Here is a 14,140-nt window from a genome sequence, read left to right as displayed (position 1 = left end):
CTTGCTTCATGGCTCCTTGAGCCAAGGCCCGGCCGGGCCAGAACGCCCCATGGAGCCGTGATTTCTGCTGTCCCAGCTCCAGCAGGGGCGGTGCCTGGAACGCCGGCCTCCGTGAGAGTCCTTGCACGCCAGCCGTGAAGCCGCTCCTGCCACAAAGAGCCGTGCTGCCAAATTTGCCGTCCCGTGCAGCGCTCTGCTCCCGTCAGAGCGCCACGGTCCCTAGGTGGCTCTGTTCTGATCTTGCGGCTGCCGTGGTTCGCAGCAGCGAGGATTTGCATGTCAAAGTATTCGGTTTGGGCGAACTCTTACTTTTTTTAGTCTCGCCCACAAAAGCCACAGCCTGTTCCTGGAGGCGATCTCGGACTTAGCGGTGCTCTTGCTGGAGAGTCAGAAACCCGGCTGAGTCCCAGCCGGAGCGTTCTGTGCACCTGGAGACCGGCCCTGGCGGCTGGACAAGATGCTGCGAGATAAGGCTGGTGGCAGAGCGAGGCACGGCGTCAGCCCGCAGGAAGGAGCAGCAGAGAGCGCCCCGCCCACGTTTCAGAGTGAGGCCATCCGCCCCCGGAGAGTTCAGAGAAACACCGAGTCCCAAAGGGCACTTGCTGCCCACGTGCTCACAGGACAGACGGTCGTTAGCGTCGTGTGGAGTAGGGCGAATGAACAGAGCCAGCCAAGGCTGATTTTGAGCTAAAAGATTTGCCGAGGCGCATGGGCCCTGGGTACATCTAGGCTGCGAGGATCTATTGGGAAAAGAGACGCAAACGGCGGAGCGCATTTTGCGTATCTTTTTCCGATCCTTTTGTCGGAAGAGGCTTTTCCGAATTTTGGCCCATCTAGATTGGGCCAAATGTCAGAAACCCCCCCTCTTTCGAAAGCCCCCTTCTGCCTTATGGAAGGAGGGATACAGGGGCTTCCGAAAGAGCGTGTTTGCACTTCCGCACAAAAAAGCGGAAGAGCAAACGTGTTCCCTGGACACGGCGGAGTTTTTTCGGGATACCTCTGGTATCCCTCCCCCCCCCCCCCAGTCTAGCTGTACTCCCGGCAGGCAGGACTAGAACTCTTGGACTTGACGGATGATTGGCAGAGCTCTTCTCGTGGACGATCGACCCCCCCCCCCCAGGTGCACAAAGCTGACTATGGGAAGTAGGGCTCCCCTGCTGGCAGTGAGTTTATACTGACAGCAGGAGGCTGGTGCCATTGCTGGAGCGTGTGTGGACACAAACCGCAGTGCTTGAGATGGTCCGTAACTCGGGAAGCGTCCTGGCACACAGGAGCTGCCTGAAATGCTGGGGTGCAGCCCCGGAAACCCAGGCCTGCCCTCTGCTCCTGGTTCCAGCACCGGGGCCCTCTCCATTAGCAGCCAAGATCTGCACCCCGATGCCTGGTTGTTTTTCCCCCGAGCCATCTCCTGCCTTCCTCCCAGTCTGGGTTTGTCAGCCTCCCAGTTCCCCCAGCCATGGAGTGACTGTGCTCTGCTCCCAACATACCTCCCTTCCCCTAGGGAACGACAGCTGCTTGGCTCCCCGAGCCTCCTTCCCTTGCCAGCTACCTGGCCTTATATAGACCCCTCTATTCTACCCCGGCTGAGCTGCCTGTCCCTGCTCCTTGGCTCCTTCTCCGGGTGTCACCGATAGGTTAATTGGGCCTCAGATACCTTCTCAGGCCAGTGTGGACAATCATAGATGCCTAGAACACTAGGACTGGAAGGGACCTCGAGAGGCACAGAGTCCAGTCCCTGCCCTCACGGCAAGACCAAGCACCATCTAGCCCATCCCTGACAGGTGTCTGTCCCACCTGCTCTCCAATATCTCCAGTGATGGAGATTCCACAACCCCTAGGCAATTTATTCCAGTGTTTAATCACCCTGACAGTTAGGAACTTTTTCCTAATGTCCAACCTAAACCTCCCTTGCTGCAGTTTAAGCCCATTGCGTCTTGTCCTGTCCTCAGAGGCCAAGGAGAACAATTTTTCTCCCTCCTCCTTATGACACCCTTTTAGATACCTGAAAACCCCTCTCATGTCCCCCCTCAGTCTTCTCTTTTGTAAACTAAACAAGCCCAGTTCTTTCAGTCTGTCCTCCTAGCTCATGTGCTCTAGACCTTTGATCATGTGTGTGGCTCTTCTCTGGATCTTCTCCAATTTCTCCACATCTTTCCTGAAATGCGGTGCCCAGAACTGGACCCAATCCTCCAACGGAGGCCTAGAGCAGGAGAATGGCTTCTCGTGTCATTCTCACAGCACCCCTGTGACTGCAGCCCAGATCGGGTTTACACCCCGTCGCCCCTATGCAGCAGGACAGGCGGTACAGAATTTGGCTAGACCCTACAGCTGCCTCAGTGCTAAGAGGTGAGCAAGACACGGACGTGAGGTGGGGAGGGAGACCTGCTTGTCGAAGAGGATCGGTTCCACCGCAGACGCCGCTCGCGGCGGGTCCAGTGCGTTCACCCACAGCTCCGGGGAAGGGAGGGGGCTGGACCCCTTTGGGAGTGCTGACGTTCTTACGGACGGGAGGGAGCCAGTGTGTTCCTTTACTGCACCTCGTTACTCAATAGGAAGCCGTGAATCAGTGGCCGTTGTTACTTATTTCCAGCACTGGGAAAAGTCCCAGGCAGGCACGTGCTTTCTGGTGCGTGTCACCTCTTGGGCAAGTGAGGCGGCCGGCTGGGGCCTTCTGTCCTGTCATTCCTGCCCTTTGGGGCACGGCAGGGGTGGCGATAGCCCATTTTGATATAAAGAAGTAGACAAAGCCAAGCGCAGGCGACAGCCCGGCCCTGCTGTAGCTGCATCCGCCCCAGAAGCACCTCTTCCCCGGCCACTCCGGCTGGGGGTGCGGGCTCTGGGTGGGGCCGGCAGTGAGGGGTTCAGCGTGCAGGAGGGGGCTGAGGGATGGGTTTGGAGCGTGGGGGTGCTGGCTCTGGGTGGGGCTGGCAGTGAGGGGTTCAGCGTGCAGGAGGGGGCTGAGGGATGGGTTTGGAGCGTGGGGGTGCGGGCTCTGGGTGGGGCTGGCAGTGAGGGGTTCAGCGTGCAGGAGGGGGCTGAGGGATGGGTTTGGAGCGTGGGGGTGCGGGCTCTGGGTGGGGCTGGCAGTGAGGGGTTCAGCGTGCAGGAGGGGGCTGAGGGATGGGTTTGGAGCGTGGGGGTGCTGGCTCTGGGTGGGGCCGGCAGTGAGGGGTTCAGCGTGCAGGAGGGGGCTGAGGGATGGGTTTGGAGCGTGGGGGTGCGGGCTCTGGGTGGGGCCGGCAGTGAGGGGTTCAGCGTGCAGGAGGGGGCTGAGGGATGGGTTTGGAGCGTGGGGGTGCTGGCTCTGGGTGGGGCTGGCAGTGAGGGGTTCAGCGTGCAGGAGGGGGCTGAGGGATGGGTTTGGAGCGTGGGGGTGCGGGCTCTGGGTGGGGCTGGCAGTGAGGGGTTCAGCGTGCAGGAGGGGGCTGAGGGATGGGTTTGGAGCGTGGGGGTGCTGGCTCTGGGTGGGGCCGGCAGTGAGGGGTTCAGCGTGCAGGAGGGGGCTGAGGGATGGGTTTGGAGCGTGGGGGTGCTGGCTCTGGGTGGGGCCGGCAGTGAGGGGTTCAGCGTGCAGGAGGGGGCTGAGGGATGGGTTTGGAGCGTGGGGGTGCGGGCTCTGGGTGGGGCCGGCAGTGAGGGGTTCAGCGTGCAGGAGGGGGCTGAGGGATGGGTTTGGAGCGTGGGGGTGCTGGCTCTGGGTGGGGCCGGCAGTGAGGGGTTCTGCGTGCAGGAGGGGGCTGAGGGATGGGTTTGGAGCGTGGGGGTGCTGGCTCTGGGGCTGGCAGTGAGGGGTTCTGCGTGCAGGAGGGGGCTGAGGTATGGGGTTGGAGCGTGGGGGTGCTGGCTCTGGGTGGGGCCGGCAGTGAGGGGTTCAGCGTGCAGGAGGGGGCTGAGGTATGGGGTTGAAGCGTGGGGGTGCTGGCTCTGGGTGGGGCCAGCAGTGAGGGGTTCAGCGTGCAGGAGGGGGCTGAGGTATGGGTTTGGAGCGTGGGGGTGCGGGCTCTGGGTGGGGCCGGGTATGAGGGTTTAGGGTGCTGGCTGCCCGGGGGCTCCGGTGGGGGGAGAGGACCCCCCCAGCGCGCTCTCACCTCTCCCAGCTGCAGCAGCCCGGGGTGGGGCCGGGGGAGAGGCCCCTCTCACCACAGCCCCGAGCGTGTCCCTTGAGAGGCTGCTCGTGGCCGCACGGCTTAGCGGGAACGTGAGCTGTCACCGTGCCTGTGCGGGAGACTCGCTTGCCGAGTCTTTGCTCCTCGGCGGTTGGGGTGCTGCGGCGGGGACAGACCCTGCGTGCCCAGCTGGGGCCGTGCCGACGGTGAGACCTGGCATGCGGGTGGGGGGCACGGCCGTTTTTAGCGGCTTCCTTGGTGCTCCCGGAGCCTTTCCCCGCCGCAGTGAAAGGGTCTGTGAGGTGGATCGAGTCACTGGCTTACTCCAGCTCCTGAGGAGGTTAACGTCCCCCCCCCCTTGGTTTGGCTGACAGAGACCGGTGTGTGTTCAGACTGTACGCTGTGTGGAGGGGGGAGAGGCCGGTGTTGTGGGGCAGACGCCTGACGCGGTTTCCACGCTCGCTTTGGGTGCAGACTTGTCTTTTTCCCTGGGTCCTGAGAGCGATGGATTTATATCTGTCTGAACCCCCAAGCCCCTCCTCAGAGCTCTTCTGGCCCCTGGTGTGGCCCTGCATTTTCTTCCTCGCTTTCTCTTCCCCGCTCCCTACACCTTGTTGCTTTTCAGCGGCTTTTTGTTGCTGTCCCTGGTCTGGGGAATTCTCCAACTTCCTCCCAACGCACCTTTTTAAAGCCCTCTTCCTCATCCCAGTGGTGCGTTTCGTTTCATTGCCAGTAACCCGGAGCGCCGTGTCATTCCAGTGCAAACAGCCTCCCTTGTTCGGAGCGCCAGCTCTGCCCCTCTCTGTGTGTGCAAGGTGGAAGCAGCGTGCGGGGGAATGTCCATCCTTGGGAAAGTGAAGCCGGGTTAATTTTTAACAGACTGCAGTAGGTCACGCAGTCTGCTGACAAGGAGGCCTTCTTTCCCTCGCCATGCCATTTCCAAAGGGCCAACGATAGAAGCGAGGAAAAGAATCGCCTTCTTTTGGGGTCCAAAGGGCTTCCCCCACAACCTGCACCAACTGCCTGAGTAGCTAGATGCTTATTTACCAAGCTCAACGCGGCTGAGCTCCCACGGAAGAAAGGAGTGGAGGTTGGTTCTGTCAGCAGCCATGTTAGCAACCCAGTGGTCACCTCAGTGCGAAAGGAAGCACCAGTTCTGAGAAGCAAGAAACGAAAGCGAAACCCAGGAAAAGCGCAACTGGAATAGACCCAGCCTGCCGAGCCGTCCCACGTCCTCTGTGCAGAACAAGCAAGGGGGGGGTCTCGGCGCCTTGCAGGCCGGACACGAGGGAGTGTCATGAACAGGTTGCAGGGGGATGTGCGGGCAAGGCCGGAGGAAGATGGGGAACGGGGCTGGGCAGAGGGGCGTTCTTGTGGCCTCTGACTCAGTTCTCCGGGGTGATATCAGGGTGGTTCCCCTACGTGCGACAAACGCAGATGTGTCCCAGCCAGGTGGAGTTGGGGTGCGGGTGAGGCGCTGACCCTGAAGATAGAACTCTGCAGCAAGGCGGCCTCCACGGACACAGCGCTCGTGTGAGCTTGCAAGTCAGTCAGACCACAGGCTGGCAGGAGCGCTGGGTGTGGGACTCTCGTGCAACGGGGGTGTAGAATCTCCTTGCACGAAGGAGGGGGGGACAGTTCGGTGGGACTGAGGGCAAGGGGGCCAGAGCAGGTGGGGGAAGGGGCCCTGGCTTCACCCCTTGTGAAAGTGCACAGGCTGCCCTCCCACTTTTCACAGGCTGGGAGGGGGAGTGAAGGGTGGGGGGAGAGGGGGCAGTGGGGCGGCAGGGTCTTGGGGGGAAGAGGCAGCACAGGAGCAGGGCTTTGGGGAATGGGAAGGCATGGGGGCTCGGGGGGAAGCAGATGGTTTGGGGAAGGGGCCTTGGAGGATGGGGGGCAGGTAGCCCCCCCACTTTTAGGGGGCTTGTGTGACCCACACACCTCCTGGGTGTGGTGGTCTGTCCCTGTTGAGGCCACTTGCAGAGAGAACAATGAGTCTGCTCTACAGCCTTAGCTGTTGGCCCAGCTGTAGAAGCTCAGGCGCTAGACTCCAGAGGGCCCCGGTTCGATTCTGCCCCCCGATGGCCAGGGTCTGTCAGCGTTACGCTTGCCCCGTTCCCGATGGGGGGGATGGTAGCTCCGGAGCCTGCTACCGCCTGCAGGGAAGGAATGCCCATGAGTATAAGGAACGTCCCACAGGATGGGGATGAGGCAGGGCAGGGCAGGCCGAGGGAGAAATGGCTGCCCGTGGGCCTCAGGACGACAAGCTGGTGTCAGTCCTGCATTGCCAGGGTGAAGGCCAGGGGCATGTTCTGCGTTTGGACTCCTGTTTGCCCTGAATAGGGGGGCTCGTGGCTACAAGAACACAAGGGAGCTAAGGTGGGTGGTATCCCCTGGCTGCCAAGTCAGAATCTCTTGTATCGAGGCTATTTTGTCTCTGGTGGTGTCTTCTGCACTGGCGTGTTTCTCAGAAATGCCTCGCTGTTACGGCCGCAAGAGCACAGAGCAGGCCGGCGACATGTTCGTGCCAGACCTCCCCCCCTCCCCCCGACATCCCGTGTGGCATTTCGGTGGTGGGAGCAGCGATCATAGAATCACAGAACACTAGGACTGGAAGGGACCTCGAGAGTCATCGAGTCCAGCCGCCCGCCCTCATGGCAGGACCAAGCACCGTCTAGAGCATCTCTGACAGGCGTCTGTCCAACCTGCTCTTCAATATCTCCAGAGATGGGGATTCCACAACCTCCCTGGGCAATTTATTCCAGTGTTTGACCACCCTGACAGGTAGGAACTTTTTCCTAATGTCCAATCTAAACCTCCCTTGCTGCAGTTTAAGCCCATTGCTTCTTGTTCTGTCCTCAGAGGCCAAGATGAACAATTTTTCTCCCTCCTCCTCATGACACCCTTTTAGATACCTGAAAACGGCTCTCATGTCCCCCCTCAATCTTCTCTTTTGTAAACTAAACAAACCCAATTCTTTCAGCCTTCCTTCATAGCTCATGTTCTCTAGACCTTTCATCTTTCTTGTTGCTCTTCTCTGGACCCTCTCCAATTTCTCCAGATCCTTCTTGAAATGCGGTGCCCAGAACTGGACACAATACTCCCACTGAGGCCTAACCAGCGCAGAGTAGAGCGGAAGAACGACTTCTCGAGTCTTGCTCATAATGCTCCTGTGAATGCATCCCAGAATCACGTTTGCTTTTTTTGCAACAGCATCACGCTGTTGACGCATATTTAGCTTGTGGTCCACTATAACCCCCAGATCCCTTTCTGCCGTACTCCTTCCCAGACCGTCGCTTCCCATTCTGTGTGTGTGTGAAACTGATTGTTCCGTCCTAAGTGGAGCACTTTGCATTTCTCTTTATTAAACTTCTTCCTGTTTACCTCAGACCATTTCTCTAGTTTGTCCAGATCATTTTGAATTATGACCCTGTCCTCCAGAGCACGTGCAACCCCTCCCAGTGATAGGAAGTGCAAGGAAGGCTCACTGGAGATACTGCTTCTGTGCCCAGCTTGCCCGCTTGCCAAGGGCTGCCTCATGAGGGCGTGGCACGTGTTTAACTGGAGACCCTCCACGTGTGTATGAACCAGCTGTGGGTAATAGGGTGCCAGGTGTCCGGTTTGACCTGGTCAGTCCAGTACTTTCACCTCCTGTCCAGTAAAAAAAATTCAGAAAGTAGCAGACACCTAAAATGTCCGGTATGTTCTGATTTTTTTTCCCCGGCCAGCAGGCGAAAATCCCGAGTGCTTACCGGGTTCTGCTGGGGAGCTGTCTGGCCCAGAGCAGGAAGACAAGATGGCGGACGGCCGCCAGCAGCCTGGTCAGGCCGAAAAGCCTCAAAAGCGTTTCCTAAAAGGGCCATGCTGTTTCTTTCAATTTTTAATTTTTTTTTTGCTCAATAACTTTGATCTCCCCTCCCCCCCCCAACAGAATTTTCTCCCCGGTGGTTTGTTTTTTTTGGTTTTTTGGGTGTGAGTGTGTTCGGTATTTTTGGTTAAACCATCTGGCAACCCTAGTGGGTAACCACTTATCTCACCTGCGAGATCAAAATGATCTTCCAATCCGTGTGTGTGTGTGTGTGTGTGTGTGTGTGTGTGTGTGTGTGTGTGTGTGTGTGTGTGTGTGTGTGTGTGTGTGTGTGTGTGTGTGGTTCTGAATCCCTCCCAGACTGGCACATCATACTGGGCTTCTCTGCTCTCTCCTCCTGGGCTTCTTTGGTCTCTCTCCAGAGTTGCTCCTCTCATCACATGGTACTTTCTTATCCCACCCCTGCAGGTCAAATGCACCAGCTGCCGCAATGCTTCCGCTTCCCCCAACAGGGCAGCAACGTGGTGTGAGCCTGAACCACGCTCAGCTCCCTTGGGTGAGGCGGCTGCGGCCTTGCCTCATGTCCAAGGGGGACCCGGGCCTCGCTTTCCCAGCTGGAATGCTGCCTAAGTCCCTTGCTGCTTCCAGGATTTCACAACTGCAGCTGAGCGTGCCCAGTGAGCGCTGGACTTGGGGTCCACGCGGAGGTGCCGATCCGTAGGCAGGGGTTGTCCACAGATGACCCGTAAGGGTGCAAGCTAAGCGGATAGATGACTCAGCTCTGCCGGGCTGCCCAGTGCAGATTCCTATCCAGAGGCTGAGAGGTGCCCTGGAGAAGTTGCTGACTCTCACATGCCTTGTGGTGGAAGAGCGAAGCACGAGGAAACCGCAGCTGTCCGCTCCAGGCAGATCAAGTCAGCAGTCGGGAGGAAATGGATGACAGGCCGGATGTGTGCGCTGCGCGTAACAACACTCAGTACGTTAAAATAACTCCCTGCTTCCCATTGGCTTGTATTTCTAGCAAGCTGCCGAGCAGGTGGCCGGCCTAAGTTCTTCTCAGGGCTTGGAGTGGGCGTGACAGGTGCAGGGTGAAATCCAGCCGCCCGGCCGGCCATGCCTCTGAGCGTGGAGGGCGTGGCCGGCCCAGGAGAGACCTGCCTGGAGTTGCTCTCTGCCATGCGGCTCCTCGCACTGCTGGGCTGTCCACCCTTCGACGGGGCGCAGCCAGGGTCAGGGACTCTGCCCGGCTGCTGTGCTCACGAGCCCTGCGGCACCCTGGTGTGGGGCTGCTTTGGGGCAGGAAGGACCCTTCCCTGTCCGACCGGGATCCGTGTTTCTCCAGGGAGTGGCTGACCGCACTCGTTACTGACCGAGAAAACTCAGGTCAGGTTGCGCCCTGCTGCCCCGGGATCAGGCCCTCTCAGATGGGGTCTCTCACCTGGAGTTTGGCACTAGAGATCACGAGAGGGTCACTGGCGGGTGCCTGCACAACGTGGGGAGGCTGATTCTGCCGGTCCCTTTGGGCCTGCGTCCTGCCAGGGAGAGCAAACTGGGCTATGCGCTCGTGCGGGTCGGTCCAGGTCTCAGTGCCGGGGGGGCTCAGTCGCTCGGTGTGGCCCCCTCCGTGTGGCCCCGCTGCGTTGGCCAGGCCGGGCTCAGACGTTTCGGAATGAAGGAGCTGGTGAGGAATTCACAGCCAAAGTCGCCGCCTGCCCCGGCTGCTCCCTCAGCCGTTAATCCCGCGACTGGTTAATGTGGCTCACTCCGCTTTCACCCTGCTAGGGCTCCGTGTCCACAGCCTCCGGGCAGTCGGCAGGACTAGGGCTCTGAGCACAAGCCAAACCGTTCAGAAGCTGTAACCAGTCCCAGACACGCTGTTGGCCCGACCGCTCCGTTCACAGGAGCACAGAACTGGAAGGGGCCTCGCGAGGTCTGCTAGGCCGGTCCCCTGCACGCAAGGCAGGACTAAGCATTAGACCACCCCGGACAGGCGTGTGTCTAACCCGCTCTTCGAAATTTCCAACAACAGAGATTCCACCACCTCCCTAGGCATCTTCACCACCCGGACAGGTAGGGAGTTTTTCCTAATGTCCAACCTCAACCCCCCCTTGCTGCAGTTTAAGCCTCTTGCTGCTTGTCCTGTCCTCAAAGGCCAAGGAGAACAATTTTTCTCCCTCTTCCTTGGAACACTCTTTTAGGTACCTGAAAACCGCTCTCATGTCCTCTCCCAGTCTTCTCCTTTCCAAACGAAACAAGCCCAATTCTCTCAGTCTTCCCTCATCGCTCATGTTCTCTAGACCTTTGGTCGTTCTTGTTGCTCTTCTCTGGACCTTCTCCAATTTCTCCACAGCTTTCCTGACTCAGAGTGTCAAGAGGATGACCCCAACCACAGGGCATGGAGGAGGGTCTCAGATGGCCATATTGCGCTGTGGCTCCATTTCTTCAAGAACACGTGTTGGGCTGAGCCTTCTCTGCTGTTCCCTCCTTGATGCAGTAGTGTCTGTCCTCTACCCTGGCCTCTTCTCTTTCCACTAGGCCTGGGCCCTGACTCCTCTTCCCTTTGCTTCCTTCACTCCTGTTCTCGTGAGACTGAATATTCGGGGAGAAAATCCAAACGCTGTTCAGCCTTTTCCCCCTAACTTTGGCTTCCCACACCCCCAGCTCCACCGTGTTCCTCCCTTCCCTGCCTCTTCCGAAATATCCCGGCAGCTCCCGCCTCCGCTAGCTCTCCTCAGCACTTGTCTTCCTGCTCACACGGCCACTGTTCTCTGCCCACAGTCTCCAATGACTGACGCTATCCAGCCGGCACTTTCGTGCGGTTCCTGCAGGCTTCCGTGTGAGTCTTGCAAGGGCTCAGCTTACGGTTCACTCCCAACACCCCAGTTCCACATACCAGGGCCTCCTCCGCTCTCTGACTTTTTTTCCTTTGTCCACATAAAAGACGGATGGAGGGGCGTGTTGCAGAAGGTCGGTAGCTATTTCCATCGGTCTCATTTGTCTGAACATGCTTCTGTCAGGGTCAGTTCCATCAGACGTGCACAGAAGGACACAGAAAACAGCGGTGGTGGGAGTTGGTCTCCCCAATGGCTTGTATTCGCAGGCGCTCACTTCGATGCGCCGGGGCCTGATCTTTTGGAGGATCTGAGCCCCCGCGACTCCAGAAGACGTGGATGAGATGTTAGCGCCTCGGACCGCGAGGTCCCACGTGGGCACCCAAAAGAGGGCAGAGTGACTTTTAAATTAAGGCATGTTACAGCCCTGGTTTGAATCATTTACAAAGCCTCCAGCCGAGGTACATGGATAAAACAACCAAGCCCACAGATCTGAAAAGGGAGGCTAGTGTAACCTGAGACTAAAATGTTGTAGCTGTATCACACAGGCTGGCTTTTCAAATGCCGCTGTGGGTCAGGTTCCTTTTCTTTGAGCTTTGCCAACCTACCGGATGGCAGAGACTCTGTTCCAACACACAAGCACTTCGGCAGGCAGGTCCTTACACTCACGTGGCCAGGCACTTGGACTTCAATGTGACCGCTCTGGTGCAAACAGGTAGGCCACATCCACGAGTGCAGGTCGGCGGGCACATTGTCCTTTTTTCCCCCATGATGTTTTCCCTGGGGAAAGAGCCTTGTTATCTGTCCCTTCAAACCAGAACTGCTGTTTCAATACAATGCATTCACAAGGTTATCCTGACCGCCACACTTGGGTGCTTTTGGCAGCCACACGTACGAGGCAAAACTCTAGGCTCAGTTCCTGCCCAGGTCACTTCTTGTTTTTTATTGTCTTGTGCGGGGGTGAAATCACAAAAGTCCCCTTAGGATTGTCCCCAGGTGTGTTGATTGTGCTACTGACACCTGCGTTCCTGCTCTGTGGGACTCCTCGCCACCCTGTCCTGCTGGGCCGGTGTGACAGCGAGTCGGGGTCCTTCTATCCTGCAGCCCCGTAACAGCAAGAACAGGCTCCGCCAGGCAGTAGAACAGGGAGGGGTTTATTGCTTCTCCAGATACAGCACAGCATAGACGTGATGTGTCTACAGGAGTCTGGGCCAGGATGCCTCAGCCCCCTTGAGATGGGTCCCTAGATTCCAGCCCCCTCCTTAGTCTGTTTCCTTCCTGGTTCCAGCCCAAGACTCCTCACTCCCAGACCCTGCCCCCAAACCAGGAGTTCGTCTCCCCTCCCTTCCTTTGTCTCTCCCCTGGGGAAGGAGCCTTGTTATCAGGTGTCCGGGCTAATACACATGTGGGTGAGTCAGTGGGAATCACACAGCACAGCACAGGGGGACACTGGGTTACAGAGCAGACAGCACCCCCACTACGTCACAGCTAGATCCCCTGGTCTCCTTCAGACAAGTCGCAGATTTGGGGTACCATCCCCCCACAGAGCAGCACTGACACCGAACTCCAAGAGGGCTCCACTTTAAGGGTGTAGCACCCAGGAAACCGACCCCCAAAGGGATCCAACTCCCAAACAAATCCTTGTCGCTCTGTGTAAAAGTTTGACACACAGAAAGCTCATAAAGTTAGTTCCTTTGTCAATGAAAGAGAGAGATGCGCAGTGGTTGGCAATTATTTACCCTGGACCTGATAAGAAACAAAAACGTTTTTATTAAGTATAAAATGTAGGGTTTAAGTGGTTGCAAGAGAAAACAGTCAGATCAAAGTAAAGTACCAAATTAGAATAAACAACCAATGCTTAACCAGTTCTCATCCACTACGAAACTAGTTACATGCAAATTCTTGCCCTAAACAGCTGTTCTTATTCAGGTAAAAGGTTTAAATCAGAGTTGATCTTTTACAGCTTCTTCAGAGTTCTTTGTTTCCTGTTATGCTGGGCCAGCTGAAGACAAAGGTTGTCTGTGTCCCATTACTTAAAGAGACCTTTCCCCAGAGTGGGAATCCTTGATTTTGCATTCCCCACCCCCAGGGAAAAATGCCAGGTTCAAAATGGATTCCAGTGCCAGGTGGCATGATGGCAGGTCTTCCTAGGGCCATTACAGGACAAACAAGGCTATTCACCAGTTGTGCAGTTGATCACTAAGCCATCAGGTTTCCGGGCTGTGAGTGATGGCCCTCATTGACACGTTTAGTACTATAAACAGACCCCCGTTTCATAGTCCAACTTCGCAGCCAAGAATGAGACCTGCACAAAAATGGGAGATGCAGATCCAGCAGATTGCGTCTACAAAACCGATAGGTTACATGAGGAATTTTGTCTAAAGCATCTTTGAGTTCCGCATGTTCATTCACAAGCCAGTTCTCATAAGGCATGGGGGGCGGGGGGAGTCTACCATGCTAGGAGATGGACAAACAGAACAAAAAGTCAGCCCCTATTCCAAGGATGTAGCATTTGAAATCAGTGGAGACTTGAGCTCCTAATGGAGCCCTGATAAGTCACTTCAAACTCTCCTGGCTTAAGGAAGTTCACTGTATCCCCCGGCCTCTGGAAATGTCTCCTGGGCAGCTGGCTTACCAATGCTGTTTGAGTTTGGTATGCTCACCGGGAGGATGCGTGCGAGGCAGGGGGCTTGTCTGACGTCGGCTTTGCTGAGCTTTTAAAACTTTCTAGCTGGTACAATCTCTAGCAAGTTATTGGTAGATTGTTGAGATTTTCCGTGGTGGGCGTCTTATCTTTTTTTGTAAACATCTCAACTTACACTTTTAATTAGTTAGAAGAACTAGCCACATGGACGTTTTAAACGAAACGATTTCAATAAGAAAGCAGTCATTTAGAAAGCATTACTATTTTCCCAAAGCCATGCCAGAAACTAGTCGTTTCAGAAACTTTGAGCCAGGGCTTTTATTGTTGTAAGAATACCAAGAACCAGCTAAACAAAACTCCAATGTCCCTGCCGTCATGGCAGCTTGGGGAGTAGGTTTTGGCTGGGGAAGGTACTGTAGTGACTTCTCTCTGTTGTGGTGGGACCCAAGTCCTAGTCGTAGGTGAGAGGCCTGTGAACGAAATTCCTCTAGCCACCCCTTGGCTAGTCCTGGAGGCCCAGAGACTCTGGCCCTGCTGGCTGGCTCCTTGCCCCTCCTGCCCGTGGCATGGGAGGCCCACTTCTCCCTCCGTGTCAACCCTGATTTAAAGGCATATGTTGGGAGCTGGCCCGTGGAAAAGATCCAAGCTGGGAATAAGGGAGTTAACTCTTTTCTTGTTCTTTCTAGTAAAAAAAAGAAATCTTTACTTTGTGACCATGATAGTGATCTCTCTCTCTCTCTCTCTCTCTCTC

General features: G+C 56.8%; 1 protein-coding gene across 2 annotated transcripts in view; it reads left to right on the top strand.

Annotated features, from left to right (window-relative positions):
• Window positions 1-14,140, top strand: part of PIK3AP1 (phosphoinositide-3-kinase adaptor protein 1) — a 58,043-nt gene that overhangs the window by 17,147 nt on the left and 26,756 nt on the right. The window contains exon 1 of one of the 2 annotated variants that reach the window (XM_025181287.2): window positions 8,255-8,890. The exons of the other annotated variant lie outside the window; for it this stretch is intronic. Coding sequence (XP_025037072.1) covers window positions 8,767-8,890 — 124 coding nt within the window. The 5' untranslated portion in view covers window positions 8,255-8,766. Of the gene's footprint in view, window positions 1-8,254; window positions 8,891-14,140 lie in introns of those variants that run through there. 2 annotated transcript variants of the gene reach the window in all.

The sequence above is a fragment of the Pelodiscus sinensis genome, chromosome 8 (assembly GCF_049634645.1).
Source record: "Pelodiscus sinensis isolate JC-2024 chromosome 8, ASM4963464v1, whole genome shotgun sequence".
Taxonomy (NCBI): Eukaryota; Metazoa; Chordata; order Testudines; family Trionychidae; genus Pelodiscus; species Pelodiscus sinensis.
This window is presented reverse-complemented; position numbering and strand designations above follow the sequence as displayed.